Source organism: Nilaparvata lugens, chromosome 2 (assembly GCF_014356525.2).
Source record: "Nilaparvata lugens isolate BPH chromosome 2, ASM1435652v1, whole genome shotgun sequence".
Lineage (NCBI taxonomy): Eukaryota > Metazoa > Arthropoda > Insecta > Hemiptera > Delphacidae > Nilaparvata > Nilaparvata lugens.
The window spans coordinates 50,325,559-50,341,646 of record NC_052505.1 but is presented as its reverse complement, the minus strand read 5'-3'; the positions used below and the strand labels follow the sequence as shown (position 1 = coordinate 50,341,646).

Sequence of the window (16,088 nt, the reverse complement as noted above, 5' to 3'; positions counted from 1 at the left end):
CAATCGTCAGTTTCAATGTAGATATTGCAATTAACTTGCAAATCGATTTATTAGAATAAATAATTCTAAATCGCATGTATTTACAGTAAAATAAGTCGTCTCCTGTAAGATTTATCAATAGAGCAAGTATTTCTTGAGAGAGAGAATTCTATCTTATTTTCACTATTCTGGAAATAATTTCTTATAATCAGTTTACTGAAAGAAATAGAATAATCATAATTGTATTGATGCTGAGTATTATATAGTGATATAAGGCATCTTCTATCGCTGAAATCTATCGCATCTTCTATTCCAAGTATTTCTAATTCACATTAAAAAATATTACAATACAACTTGTTTGGAAAATACAGTACCGTTAACTGATTTCAGTAGAAAATACAATTCTTTGAAAATCAAATATCAGTGTTTCGATACTGCAGAGGAACAGCGTCACTATAATAGAGTATAAAAACTTATAAACTCTATATTATTTTGATCCAAAAATATGGAACTTCACACTATAAACTTAACTTCAAGTTTGCGGTACCAGAAGTGTTTCAGCAAACGTCAGCTTATTGATATTCAAATTACTGTTTTATCTGTAGATCAACAGCATTGTGATTACAATATCAACAGATTTATGGAAAGAAGAGGAGTGTAATTGTAAGAGGGAGAATAACAAGAAATTTCTCTCAATAAAAAATTGAATGTAGACTTACTACCTGATGAATTTTTAGGTATATAATTCTCATTGATAACTTCCTCTAATTGAGAATCATTTCCAGAAGGTAATAAAACTTTCTTTTTGGTCACAAATGATTGTGTAGCTCTTTCTGGAATTGGCTTTAAATCGTCGATTACACATTTTTCACCTGGTGGAAATATAAAAATAGATTGAACTTAAAGGCATTGTTATTAGTGAATCCTGGCTGTGTTTCTGTTCATTTTATTTGAATTTTCTTCATTTATCGGAATCAGTTTTTCATCATCCGTAATATGAAGAAATACAAAGAAAAAAGTATTTTGTAGACTGTGGATGGTACGTTTTTTAAATTACGAATTACATTATTAATGGGATTATTAAATAGTTTCTTATCAGCTATATTATAGCAAATACAAATCGAAGAAAATATTGAACCAGCTAGCTTCAAGAAATTTTAATAAATGTAGAGCATGTCCATTTTTTAATTGGGAGTGGAAAGTTAACATCTGTATTAAGATACAATATAATATATTTGTCTGACTTGAGCATCCTGCTATTATTGCTAACCTAACAATTTCGATAGTTTATTTTGGAGTACAGCCAGAATTCACAAACGTGATCGAATACGGAATCCACATAAGGAATTTTCCATAACACACCAGCCAATAGGACCATAAGTTGAATGTGCATGGAAGTTATCAACGTGAGACAATACTAAGAACGGCTAAAGAGGCAGGTTAAGAACATTTACCATACCAGAGAATTTGAAGCCCACATTGTACAAGACAATGTCAACAAAAACATAGATAAGTAAGTGATCTCCAATGTAGACTCAGAAAACGAGGAAAGTTGAGTCACATAGTCAAATGTAGGAAACTCCATTTTAACTAATATGAGAAACATGGAAATGTGATTTGAAAAATAAATAAATAATATTTGTGGGTAGGGGAGACCCTTACGGCTGGATCCTGCTCATAGTTTGCACCAAAGTTTGATTTCCTCATTCTCCCTCTCAATGTTGAAATTATTATCAAATAATATTATATTGGATGTATTTCTAAGCACTTCATAATCTAACTATTTCATTCCATTGCAGTGATAACAGTAGGAGTTTCAGTTATTGTACTTTCAGCTACTTATAATGGTATAAATTATTCATTGTCAGAGATATGGAAGCCAGTGAATCCTCAAAATACAGATTCTTTCTAAATTTATAACAGGATTTTTGATTATTCCTGTTACCACTGAATGTGCTTCATTGTAGATTATCCTCAAATTTAGGCCTACAGTTACTTGAGTTTCTTTAACATTTTTTCGTTTGAAGAAAAACTGTCAACTTGATCTGCTGAGTATTGACTTTTGAAGAGATTAAAGCGAGTTACACACACATCGAATTTTGAACGTCCTATATTTTGCCGTCCTCTTAAATTATATTAGATTAAACATAGCTTGGCTAACACATTATTTGTATAATTATGCAAAAATCATGTATTTGCCATGCTCCATTCAATTTGATAGAATTTATAAGGATGGCAAAAAGTCGATGTGCGAGTAACTGGCTAAATGTAGCTGGACACAAGTAATTTTTAATATTCAAGCAATGAAAGTGACTATTCTTGTTGGTACAGATTGACTGAAGAAAGCATGAATGGAATGGGACTGAACAGCTGATATGATTTGATTATTTGTAAATGAATGAATAAATAAATGATTAAACAAAGTCACTTTCAAAGTATTAAAATGCACATTAGTTGAACACTCGAGTACAACATTGCAACACATCACTTAAGCACAACTCCACTTGAAGCACGACAACATGTAGCATTGAACAAGCCAAGCGAGAATGGAAGGATGAGGGTTGGTTGAGACGCAAGGAAAATGATGAGACGAGAGGAAAGTGACTGTAAGGTGCAAAACAGATACCTGAGTGAGCATGATTTTCAGCATCTGTCGGTGAAGACGCACGCCAAAACAAACAATAACGATTAATAATGCAAACAAAACATACAACAAACACAAATAAAAATTCAAGACAAGTAAAAACAGAGAAAAGGAACAGATGAGAAAAGACAACAATAAATTCGCTACAAGGATACTAAAACGTTACACCCAAAAACATTCAATCATGAAATCGTTCAAGTGATTAAAAAAACCACAACAGTTTGACTACTTCAAAGTCTCACAAGCATAACTTTGTGAAATATTAAATAGACTACATAAATATGACTTAGAAAGATAGGTTATTCAATAATTGAGAAAAGTCAAATAATATAGAGTTGAGCAATATAAAATTGCATATACTAAAGCTATGAATAGCTTACATTTATAGCTTCAGTATAAAAATTATAATTTGTATTGATACTGAGAGAGCAAATACAGCAAAGAAAGAATTATTAGTTACATATCTCAGACCACAGATTTATTATTGAGATCAAAAGTTGATAAAATAATTTAAGAACACAATAATCAAGAGAAGGTAGTTCAATCTTATTCGCTACATGAACATGAAATCGTCAGCAACAAATAATTTAAAAAGTTGAGCTCAAATTAATGTAGTCAATGTCATCATCAAAATAAATAGAAAAAAATTATATAGTATAGTATAATTAATTTTATATATTAATAATTTTACATTATTAATTTTATATTATTGATTTTTAATTAATTATAGTATAGTATAATTTTTCATATAGATGAATAAATTAACATAATAGATAATATGTTTTATGTACAAAATAAGTAATTTTCAAGAATTTCATGCTCTTTGAACTTTGAATAATGAATTGAAGAAAATTTATTTCAAACTAGCAAAAAAAAATTTATTAAATCTCAATGAATCCTAAAAATAAAATTAAATTTAACCTAATTAAATATTCTTTACATGGAAAGCAAGAAGTTTATTAGTGAATGAACCCATTAGAATATTTACAACTAGAATCGATGAGTTGATAATTATTTTATAAAAATTGAATTTGTTTATAGCCCAAGTAAAATAGTATTAGATATTGCAACCAGAAGATATATTACTGAGGAATATTTTTGAATCCGTAAATTAATTATAAGAATATTGCTAGTTTTGTGAATAATTATTTGTAACTAAATAAAATAACTAAGACAATAAAGGTTTAGTTGTCTAGTTGGTTGCGTCTTTGAATATATTATGTTCAGAGGAACGTGTCAATAAGAGACCTAAACCTTTCATGAATTTGAATATAATTTTATTTCAACAATAACAAATTAATTTATGAATACAGTGCAGTAAAAGATTGTTAATAGTACCTTGCTTGGTGGGTTCCTCTAGACAGAATGAACAGAAGGAAATCAAGGAGGAAGATCATGCAAAAGATAAAAAATCCGTTTAGAAATAGAAATATGGAGAATCTACTGAACAGCAACTCCACAGAAGAAGGTACTAAAAATTCTGATAATTTATTATAAGAAGACATCCACAGTTATCAGAGATCCATACACATAGAGAATAAATGAAACAAAAATCCAGACTTACAGGCTTGAATATCAGCCATTTCTGTTCATTTCTTCCAACTATATTCAAATAGTTCTCGAAAATGGATATGGATACATAAATTGAAACTATTTTCAGTGAGATATTCATAATCAATTAATATTTTGATGTAAAACACTTTTAGAATTTAATTTAAAACAATCAAGAATCAATAAGAAGTTGAGACTTGTCTGAGTAAAGCCTTAAAAACAAGTAATTTCATCTAGGAATACAATAAGTTGGTTTCTTTTCTCAGTTTTCACTGTATAATTATATTCACAATCAATAAAGACTATGATGAACGAAGTAATGGAAACGAACTATTATAATATGCGTGTTCAGTAGTAAACTAAATAGCACAAAACGTTTGCTCAATATCAGAGTATTTGTAGACTCCTGTACTTCATATCACAAAATTTGTCGCGTGATGTAAAGACCTGCTGCTAGAAATAATTATCTTAGAAACAATAACAGCACATGGGATAGGCGGGTATATGCATGAATTCATTGATATGTATGATATGTTTCCCAAACCTTATTATTTTAACAATTTAACGCATAAGTCTGATTGCTCTGGGATATACTTTTATTACTTGGATTTATAATGAATTCATTAGAGAACTACGATTTTTACTTTCGACCAAGTACTCAATCAATTCAAGACTGGATTTATGTTTTCGAGATAGAGAGTGCTCTTTATTCTATTCATGCTTACATGCAAGTATTTATTAAGTGGTAGACTGGAATTCTATATTAGGTGACATACACAACAGACTATCACAGAGAACAAGTGCTTATTACAAATCAAGAACATTTAAACACAAAGCCACATAAATAGAGACAATACGAAACAAAATACATTTAATAAACAGGTATCCAACAAGTTTTAAAATTCACATCAGAATTGAAGATAATATAATCACTAAGCCACAGTTACAGTGTTGGAAAATAGTCCAGTATTAAAACTACTCAACACAGACAAGAAACACAAAATTAAATAAAAAAATGCACTACAAAACAAAATAATTGGATTAATGAAATAAACACTCGAAAGGCAATGATACAAAGAAAAAGTAACAATGAAACAAAAAAACTAATAACTGTTGGAATCCCAAATCACCCAACACCTTCTCACCTTTACTGTACAAAATTGGGACATGATCAGTGGCGAGTCTGGTCTTGGTTTTAATGCCTACCAGCAGAGGACTTCCCCTCCTTGTAGCCACACATTCGCCAGGGAAATGCTTGCTTTTGAAGCAAAGGGCAAATGCACCTTCCTGAAAATCAACAAAAAATATTATGAGCCATTCTATACTTATTCAACATTCACTACACACAAATTTCAAGTGAAAATTACAATGATAAGAAAGAGCCAACTCATACAAGAAGAAATAGTACTTCAATCCGCGAATTTACTTTGAATACAATTAGCAATTGGAAGATCAAATATTTAAAATATTTGAAAAAATATTTATAGTCTGTTCCGGGATCCGGGAGATGGTGTAAGTTAACATGAACGTGGATATGATGAAACAGCAAAAACAATAAATTCACAGTAGCAACCCAAAATCTTTGCTAATGAATACTGAATTTTCAGTTAATCAAGTTAATCATAGTACGTGATTCTCTTAATGAAAAATAGTGAACTAGTAGATTCACGTAATAAGATTTGTTAAAGACTGATTAACATTGGTTTGTGATCCTTGTCTGTTATTCGACAGTGCAGATAGTTTTATCCCTTTCTAGTTCATTGCCGTTGAAAACATAACTGAGCGGCGGAGGTAGCTTCAAGCTTGATAGTGTTGAATTTACAGTTCATCAAGTTTTACAGTTCTTCAAGTTTTCAATTGGGTCATGGTTTCAGTTTATAAAGTTTTCAGTACATCTAGATTTCAATATGACTCGTTTTCAACTCGTCAAGTTATCAGTTTATAAAGTTTTCATTAAGTAAAGTTATCAATTCGTTAAGATCTCAGTTTGTCCACTTCTAGTTTCGTCAAGTTTTAGTTTATCAAGTAGGCTATTTAGTTATCAATTTTTCAGTTCATCAAGTTACCAGTTTATCAAGTTTTCAATTAGTCAAATTTTCAGTTTACCTTGTTTTCAGTATTTCCCACTCTCTTTGAGTAGCTTTTCATCTATTGCTATTTCAATCTTTCCACCATATAGGCTAGTTGGTTGATTTCTAACCTAATTTGATACTTTGCTAGAGTGGACGTAGATAAAATAGCGTATACAACAGATTTTAGTCTTTAAAACATTCGTGAGATGTTTAAAATACGCATTCACTTGCTACGCTAGCTCACTTGTGTCTAAAATATTACATCTCACATCTTCACATCCAACTCGTGCTTTAAAGACCCATATTATAAAACTGTTGTATAAACTACTATTAAGATACATTGTTGAAATAAGATTATGATATTGAGTTCAAATGTTTTTTAGCAATAAACGATTTGGAGGCACTGACCAATTGTTGTATGACCTGCTCGACGAGCTCGCGGAAGGAGTAGTTGGGATGCTGCTTGTAGATGTGCAGCACCAGCTTGGCAATGATCTCAGTGTCGGTCTCCGACTCGAACGCGTAGCCCTTCTTCATGAGGAACAGCTTGACGTCCTTGTAGTTGGTGACGATGCCATTGTGGACGACGACAAATGCGTGGTCGTTGTCGGAGCGCTGCGGGTGCGAGTTCACCTCACTGGGGACACCGTGTGTCGCCCAGCGCGTGTGAGCGATGCCCACATGGCTTGTAGTAACGCTGTCAAAGTCCAGCTTGGATGCGTCTGCAACCAGCAAAACAGATTGTTATCAACTACTATTACCTATATCACGATACTATATTATATCAGAAAATATGTGTAGCATAAGAAGATATCCAGTGATATAGGACTGAAAATTTTGTGAATTGAAGAAGAAGATTTAACCTATTTCGCACTATGTTATGTAAAGTTGGGAGAGGAATAGCACAAGATTACCTTATTTTTCCTCTCTCTCTATCATTTTGAAAATGTACTTATTTTATAAATGAATAAAGAATAGGACGGTCATGTTCCAAATTCCACTATTAACTCAAGTCAATAGTGTTAGTAGTTCATTTTCTTGGCACTATTTGACGCTGGTAGTCTCTCATACTGTGCCGTTCTTACACCCTCACCAGGCCAGGACAGTAATAATAGACAGTAGTCGACAGTAATCGGCTTGAAATATAAACTACCCATACCATGGGATATCTTCTTATGCTATCTTTTCTCTATGCTATACAACAATTGTAATATTACAATATTATGACACTTTTAGAATTTCAAATTGAGGGCTGTTAATGTAGATCGATCTTAATCGAACACAAAATATCGAACATCGATCTTTTCTTCAAACATCGATATTCGATATCCATTCAATGGTTATTTGGTATATAAGATTAATTTTCGTTTAATAAATTATTAAAATACATATGAGAAATATAAATTTATTATCAAATCTTAAAATTATATACAGCAATGACTTAGAACTAACCTAAATTAATAAAACTCTAAAATATGTGTTTTATTCGGGTCAGTTGGCAATGCAAAACTAATTGTTTTGCATATCCGTTTTCCGTTTCACTTGTTCGCTTCCTCTATCTTCTGGGTTCTCTTAAAATGAGCTCGTAATAATGTCTTGTGATAAATTTATTTTAAAATTTTATTCCTGCCAACTTCTTGAAACTTATATTAATTTTGTAGTAGATGTAAACTCAGTGAAAGCAAAATATGCTATGAGTTCTTGTTTTTCTCTTGGTAACTTTTCTGTAATTCGTAATTTGTAAAATGTCTTTCAACCTAACCTTCCGAGCACATTGTAGGATTATTCATGCATTAACAATAATTCTGGATTTTTGGTATGGTGTTTCTTTATTATTATTATAAGGTTTTATTGTTTGTCATGTTCGAACTCTGTAATATGCTTGAAATGTTGCCTATTGCATATTTCACAGTTAGTGAAAATGCTTTCAAGTCATTATATTTTCCCTTCTCATATTAGAATTAGTTATGTTAGGATAAATTTATACAGGGCTACCCATGATTTATATAAAAGGAAACCGATGTCTTATCCAACACAAGTTTTGGCCCGACTGTCCAGTACAGTTTAATCACCGAAACACCGCGCAATATAACATAGTATCTTGATAACTTAATACACATAATAAACATAATCGCATAATACGGTTGGTGATTTTTTTCATATTGGAACCATGAGGTCATAAAAATACAATGTATTTTCATCTAATGTTATGACATACATTAGATGGAGTGATCCGTGGTCTAGTGGATAGAGTGCTTGCTTAGCAGCATAGAAATCCTGGGTTCAAATCCTCTCAGAGCCAAAAGTTTTTTAACCAGATCACTCCCATGTTATAGGATGAGCACGTTTAACTGTTGGTCCCGGCTGAAGTATGATAGTCGTAAGGCCCATTGACGGTTCAAATGATATATTCAGGCGGTGGGACCTTCCCGCAAGGGACTCCCCACCAACAAAAGCCATAAGAATTTACTTTTTTCCATACATTAGATAATATCATTCACATATTAGTCATCACCTATTGCTCATTAAAATAATAATTATTTAGTTATTGGATAAGGAGTTTTTATATAAAAAGTATATATATTACACAATAATTCAAAATTCATAAAGAATCAATGCAAAAGCAAAAATTTATTTATATGTAAAAAATGTCACTTAATTAGTTTATTTTTTGAGAGAAAATGGACAAAATTTTAGAAAAGTAAAATCATATAACCTTATTGTTCTCCAAAATTTCGATCCATTACAATTTGGGAGAAGACAGTTTTGGGTTCAGTCTGTTGTCTCCTCTCAATCATACATTATTGTATGATAATAATGGAGTGTGGTTCTTTTAATGAATAAATGTGAATAACTTCGGAAAATAAATAATAATGCAATTAAAGTGCTATTTTTCTCCCGAATTTGGGTAATATGAAAACAAAATAAAGGTTACACTGTCACAAATATAGGTTAGTCTTCAAGAACAATTTAAACACACTTTTTGTTCCAAAAATACAAATTTCAATTTTGGATTTAAATGATCGTTCAATGCATCAAATTTCATTGATGAAATTAGTATTGATGAAACAGTTATTCAATGGCAGATGCTAATCTTTCAGAAAATAAGAATAATCGGAATTTGTTGATGTGGTTCCTCATCTCCTGTACTAGCGAATAACAACGATGTATCCTAGAGTAAGCATAGTATTATTTCTCTATAGAAAATTAGAGAATTTTCTCTATGAAAATTTCTCTTTTGGAGAATTAGAGCACTCGAGATTGATAGATGTTAAAGATTCTTCACCTCCTGTACTATAGAATATTAACAATATATAAAGTAAGCATAGTATGATTTCTCTAAGGATCTATTTGTTAGTGATATATTTCCAAGACAATCGGTTATGGTTGATGAAGAATGATGTTCACTACTCACTTTTGAGAATCTCATCTTCAAGAACCTTTACTTTTCCACTCTTCTTCACGAGTGCAATATCTTTTCCATCGGCTGTGTCTACTGCTACTCCTGCAAAATAGAAAAAAATTATTGAATTTTTATTGATTTAATTATTTTATTAATATCCTACTAATAATACACGCTGGTATAATATAAAATGATAATTAATACAGTATTATTAACTGATGTTTGAAGAAAGTTTATTGGATATTTCCATGTTTTAATAAGTGTAATAATGAGTGACTGAAAGAATTGTATTGAGCAGAGAATATTTGAAGATTATATTTTACTAAAAAATAAATCAAAATCCAGGTTTTTTATTTATGCAGTAATAAAATATGAGAAAATACCAGTCTTTTTTCTATTCTCGTAAAAGGTAAAATAGCATAAGTGGTAACCCTGTATAACAACTTTAATATTAAATGAATATTTTAATAATGATGATACATTTCTTAGAATGTGAGTGTTTACATAAAAATATCTGTAATATCTAGTGAGGCTGGCATAGGCATAAATATTCGATTAATATTTCGCCGGCACGTTTCAACATTAATATTTATTTTCATGACTTTATTAGCTTATAAAAATTTGAATGACTGCAATGGCATGAACTTTTCCATCTACCTAAAATTGATTCTACAACTTGGAAGCAACTGAAGTTGAGCAGTTTATTGGCATGTTACAGTTCAAAACCTGTTATGGAAATTTCGAGACCAATCACCTATTATGAGGTTGATAATGCCTAAATAGAACTTAGCTAACGCCAATTATAGGCTACCTGTTTTCAGAGTGGAAAAGAAATATAGCTAAGTTGTAGCTAATTATATATAGATAAAAGATTTACCAAAAAAAAAACAATCTACAGTAGAATTCCACAGTGAATCTGAATGGAAAAGATGTTTGATGACCTATGAGGTAGAAATGATCATTCATTTTCAGTCGTGATTTTGCACTTCCACACAACAGAAAACATCCTACTTTATTCAAATAAAATACCAGTTCAACAATTGCCTATTTGGTTATGACAGTCTATGAAAACAGATAACTTCATGTTGAGAATTTGAATCATTTCAGTAAATTAATATTTGAGTGTATTCAACTATTCATAGCGATATGATTGAAATTTTACCAGCAGAGTCATATCCACGGTATTCCAGCCTCTTGAGACCATTCACAAGCAGCTCTAGAACTTCCTTCTGTGTCTTTGGAGTCAGATAGTTCAGATAAGCAAATATTCCTGAAAAAGAAACAATCCATTAGTAAATAGGTACCAGTGAAAAGTATATATTATATTTTTCATGAATATTCATTGTAAAAATAATTTTAGGTAATATTAATTTCATTAACTGGAGATCAGATCTGGAATAAACTACCCTGGGTGTACAGCTTAAAATTGCATTACTGTAGTTGACGATTATTAATCAATTCAGTAAACATGTATGCTAATTGCTAACTTCATTGTAATCAGGAAATATTAATGCTATAATTAACCTTAAACATCATTTTGTGCCCATGTTTTACAGATCGAGACTGTACTGCTGAACCCAATCAGTTGATAACCACCGGTATAAGGTGAAGACCAGTTGACCTTGCTTCAGAGCTGACTGACTCCCCTTTCAAAGGGCAAGGCCAATTCAAGCTCAACAAAATGACTTGCCATAATTCGAATATTTTTCATCAATAAACATTCATGGACAAGTAGAACAACGATAACAGTAACCGTTACAATACCTTTGATAATGATAAATTATAATGATTTAGTTCCTACCACTTGATAATTCCAATTTTAATACAGTAGTGTAATAAATTGAATATGCAACATTATTGTCTTTGATTATAATTCCATGACTTGACGCGAATTGCATGATCTATAAAAGTCCAGTGGAAACCATAAATTACAATGGTATTACTATTGAAAACCTTTCAAAAAATACATAAACTTTTATGTTTATATTCGCCCCTGAAATAAAAACGATATTGTCAGTTCCACAAAATTTATTAGAGCCAAACTTAAGTTTCAATACACAAAGGTATCATCTTCAGTGGTCTTTTTTGGTTAGACTGAGGATTTGGATAGAGCAGGAAGGACATTCTAGTTGATCTCTTCAGGTGTGGCAACATAATATATGATTCTAAGCTTGAAATAAAATAAAATAAAACTACATACGATACATGTGTTTACATACATCATCACTCCTGAAGAGATCAACTAGAATGTCCTTCCTCCTCTATCCAATTTCCTCAGTCTAACCAAAAAAGACCACTTCAAATGATCTCTTTGTGTATTGAAACTTAAGTTTGGCTCTAATAAATTTTGTGGAACTGACAATATCGTTTTTATTTCACCTCAATATGTATGGAGAAATTCCACAACGTTCTGTTCATAGTGTAAATTTTACATAAACTTTTTATGTGATTGACAGTTTGGCACAACTGGAATTGAGTGAATTCACATTAAATAAACAATTGAGGTGATTCATAAGCGCAAACGCTGGTGAGAAGGGTTTGTTAGAATACGAGTGTATTTCATTAATATTATTACTGTCGACCTGAAAACTCTTCTCTTCAAGAATTGAGTATGCCTACATATAGAAGGATTCAGTACTATCTAAGAAGGTAACTCCTACATGAATGACTAATCTTTTCTACATTAACTTTGAAATCTTATTAAAACAAATAAAATCGAAAATTACAGTATTAAAGATCTTCTTCATCACTAACCAGGGCTATAATTGAACCATATTAAAACGGAAAAAATAAAGATCTAAATAAGATAAATCATTGATTAGAAAGTGAACAATGACATTTTCAAAACAGGAGAAAAGATACTGTGGAGGTGAATGATTTTAATAAACCTAAAGGAATCGCCTTAAATTGATCATGTTGATTTGAAAATAGTTGTTAGCACAACTTTTTATTTTTCAAAAATGAACCAGCGTAGTTGGAGGGAACGAGACACCTCTACATACTGACAACTGAAACTAACTAACAATGAAAAATTTAGAAAATATCGAAGGAATTTGATAATTTTTGGATCAAAGAAAATTACTGTGAGGATATTGTAAGTATTGTATTATCACACAAGCTGTTACTTGTTACTACAGTGGTGAGGTTTAATATTATATTGCCTGATGATAGAAATAAATAAAATCCTCACATTTTAGCACAAAGCCCAGGAAATTAGAAGTTCTACAAAACTATTACTACAGTACTGATGAATCATTCAATCAATCAAAGCCCGAGAAATGATAAGTTCTAGTATTACCAAATTATTACTACAACAGTAGTAATGAATCAATCATTCTTTTTCCATAAATGTCTATATAAAATTGAACTTAGAAAGTATTGCATTGTGGAATTTGAAACCGCTTGAACAGTAATAAAATGGTGAAGGTCAAACAACGGTTAACAGAATAGATATTCTGCTCACAACCTGAACCTGGCTATAGAAGTAGATGACTAGCAGACACTAGACTATACTTAATAAATAGTTGCATAACTAGTTGGCCACTCTTAGAATCGATATATTGCATACAGCAGTGTTGGAAAAAAAAAGTTATACTCCAACTCTAGTACAGGTAAAACATGAAGTGAGACACAATAAGTAAAGTAATAATCATCGAGGACATATAACGGGCATCTATGAGTCTGTTAAGTCTGTTAAAAAGTCAAGTAGAATAAGTCTGTTGGTAGAATAAGTAGCACAAAGTTATGATAATGCAGGTTTTCTATCATCGTGAGTGATTTGTGTATTATTTGAATATTTTATGTAAAATTGAAGATTTCATGCGACAACCAACTTGTTTCAATATTATTTGAAGAATACCACTTGAAATTTTTACTAGAAACACTCAGTGAAGCACTTTCTTGAAATAGCCTAGATGCATAGAATTTGATGTATCAGTTTTTGGGTGATATTTTCTTATTTATTACCGTAATGCATAGCCTGAAAATTGTATTTGATTCCCGTATCCAAAAATAAAGTTATATAGATCTAATAATTTTAATTTGAAAAAATTAACTCCTCAGCACTGAAAACTATACAACAAAACAATGATTTGTATTAATAATTCAACAAATTTTATAGAAGATATTCAAACTTGAACATTTTTAAAAGATGACAACATTGCAATTGACAATAGTACGTAAAATACTTTTGGTAAATATAAATAACTGTATTTTTGAATAACTTTTGACTCACACTTTGAAGAAGAGTAAATCAATTATTGGTGAAATGGGAAACATCGTAGGTGAATACATTCGAACAAATTTACATGAAAAGAACATTTAGAACAATTAATTGATGCATTGCAGGGAAATAGCCTACTATTGTGTTATTCCTATAATATTTGTCATCAATTATAATTATGATTTATGTTGACAATAAATTTCAATTCTTAAATCAAACCGATAAAAAATCATAATTCAACAATGAGAAACTTTAAAGTGATAGCAGGTAAGAATAAATTAAACCGGCCTAGCAGAGCCAGAAATAAACAGACAAGGTCACTCTAAAATGGATCGGCTCTCGGAGAACACAAGCCGTAGCCATTTGAAAGGTAATTATTATAACTATATACAAAAAACTGGTCAAAAGAAAGCTATCGATAGTAATGTATGGAGTGATATTATTGAATAACTTAGCGAGGTAACTTATACTTCCTTGAAGGAAAATAATAACATTTGAAAACAACCTTTTCCTCAAATCTGTACTCATACAATGTTAACGTATCAATCAATAACTCAAACTTCATTTATTATGGTAATTGTGTACATTATCTGTACATTAAAGCAAGTTTTTAAAATTTCACGAGTGTAATAGATCTGAAATACTGCTTGTAGACATTGTGGAGTTGATAGTTGAAAAATTATTGGGTTCTTTTGTTAAAATTATCAACTATTATTACTTTAATAGGCATTCTAATTAATGGCAGATCTAAGTTTCTTTGAAGGGATTTATTAATGCAAGACTCAATTTTTATGAAATTTTTCATTCTTGAAACACTTTAATAAATTTTATTCATATCATTTTTTTAAAAATTAATGCATACTAGTTGATTAAAGATAATACATTTATCTTTATTCAGTTACTTTCAGGTCAACGAGTTTAACTAGTGAGGAATAAATTATAATTTCTGATAAAAACAATAGTTTAATAATGTTTTTTTTTTCAATGCTGGGGTGCTCCATACGATATAAACTTCAATCCCGGATCTGAGCAATGTCAAGTAGATATATGCATTATATTCGCGACTGTTGCTGCCTAGCAACATAAGCGAATGAAAATCATTTTGACATTGGATTCGTACTTATTGTTTTCTATGGCTGAACCTAACATTGTGTGACAGCATTAATGAGAGCAGCATCTACACGTTACGGAATAACTTAAAACTACATAAATAAATGGGCTACATGAAACTTCATCAGTTTTTATACTGAATTACATAGCATATGCTTCTTTTATAAATTATTCAATTCAATTTTATGTTTACACTTTTTCGTAAAAGGTAACAATAAAGGTAGGCTATTTTAATGACATTAGAAAATATTTGTCAATTTTTTTTTCATAATATATTAATGTTGAAGTGTATACCACGACATTATGCCAAGATTGAATTGTTATAGTAAACTACACAAACTTTATTACAGCATCTTCGATGAATCATGTACCTCTTATAGTGAATTGGAGCTCAGATCAATATAAAGTAATTTAAGTAGACATACATGACTCAGTAGACTGTTATTCAATTTAACTATTCAACTCTTACAATTTATCATGAACTTTATTTACAAAGGAAGGTATTTTTAGTTTTGCTGGAACCATAAGTTCATTACAGTATTTTATGTACCAAGAGAAGTTCTCTCTAGAGCAACTCATCTTCTATTTTTTAACCCAATATTTAATTTATCAGTCTAAAGTATTAATCCTTATAAGTGTCTTCGACGTATCTTAACTGAAATAATATACTACTGAATCTGAATATTATAAATGATTCACTAGATGCTAGGAATTTATTTATCTATATTTCCAAGATAATAGTGACTAATTAATGTTCTGTACAGGCTCCTATATATGTCTAATTCATCCTAAATATGTTTCTTTTATCGTGTATTAGTTTATTTTATAATATTGATTCTACGTTTTCGAATGAATTGTATGACAATATTATTGTCGATATGGTATGTATTAACTGTTCTTGACAAATAAATAATATGAATAAATATGAGGATCAGTTGGGCATAAGGAGCTTCCAGTATCTACCAGCTCATCTTCCTCCTTTCTAATCCTTCAATTTAATCCTTCAATTGATTCTTCTCAAAAGCCAACCAGTGAAAAAGTATTCTCTAATCACTCTCAATCGTGTATTATGAAGTGGAAAGTATGAGTTACGTCTGTAACAACAGC

At 30.6% G+C, this 16,088-nt stretch overlaps 1 protein-coding gene and 1 long non-coding RNA gene across 4 annotated transcripts in view; one reads left to right on the top strand and one right to left on the bottom strand.

Moving 5' to 3' along the window:
- The window catches only part of LOC111051192 (glutamine--fructose-6-phosphate aminotransferase [isomerizing] 2), a 47,930-nt gene that overhangs the window by 24,241 nt on the left and 7,601 nt on the right, over positions 1-16,088 (bottom strand). Inside the window, exons 2-7 of one of the 3 annotated variants that reach the window (XM_022337639.2) lie at positions 10,812-10,919; positions 9,662-9,751; positions 6,655-6,968; positions 5,320-5,461; positions 3,962-3,979; positions 2,606-2,629 (exon numbers count right to left, since the gene is read on the bottom strand). In XM_022337639.2, coding sequence (XP_022193331.1) covers positions 2,606-2,629; positions 3,962-3,979; positions 5,320-5,461; positions 6,655-6,968; positions 9,662-9,751; positions 10,812-10,919 — 696 coding nt within the window. The remainder of the gene's footprint in view (positions 1-2,605; positions 2,630-3,961; positions 3,980-5,319; positions 5,462-6,654; positions 6,969-9,661; positions 9,752-10,811; positions 10,920-16,088) is intronic. The other 2 variants (XM_022337640.2, XM_022337641.2) reach the window with 2 other exon arrangements.
- On the top strand, positions 7,800-11,506 carry LOC120349921. Its single transcript, XR_005570514.1, has 2 exons — positions 7,800-8,062; positions 11,206-11,506. It is a non-coding gene; the product is annotated as an uncharacterized LOC120349921 (long non-coding RNA).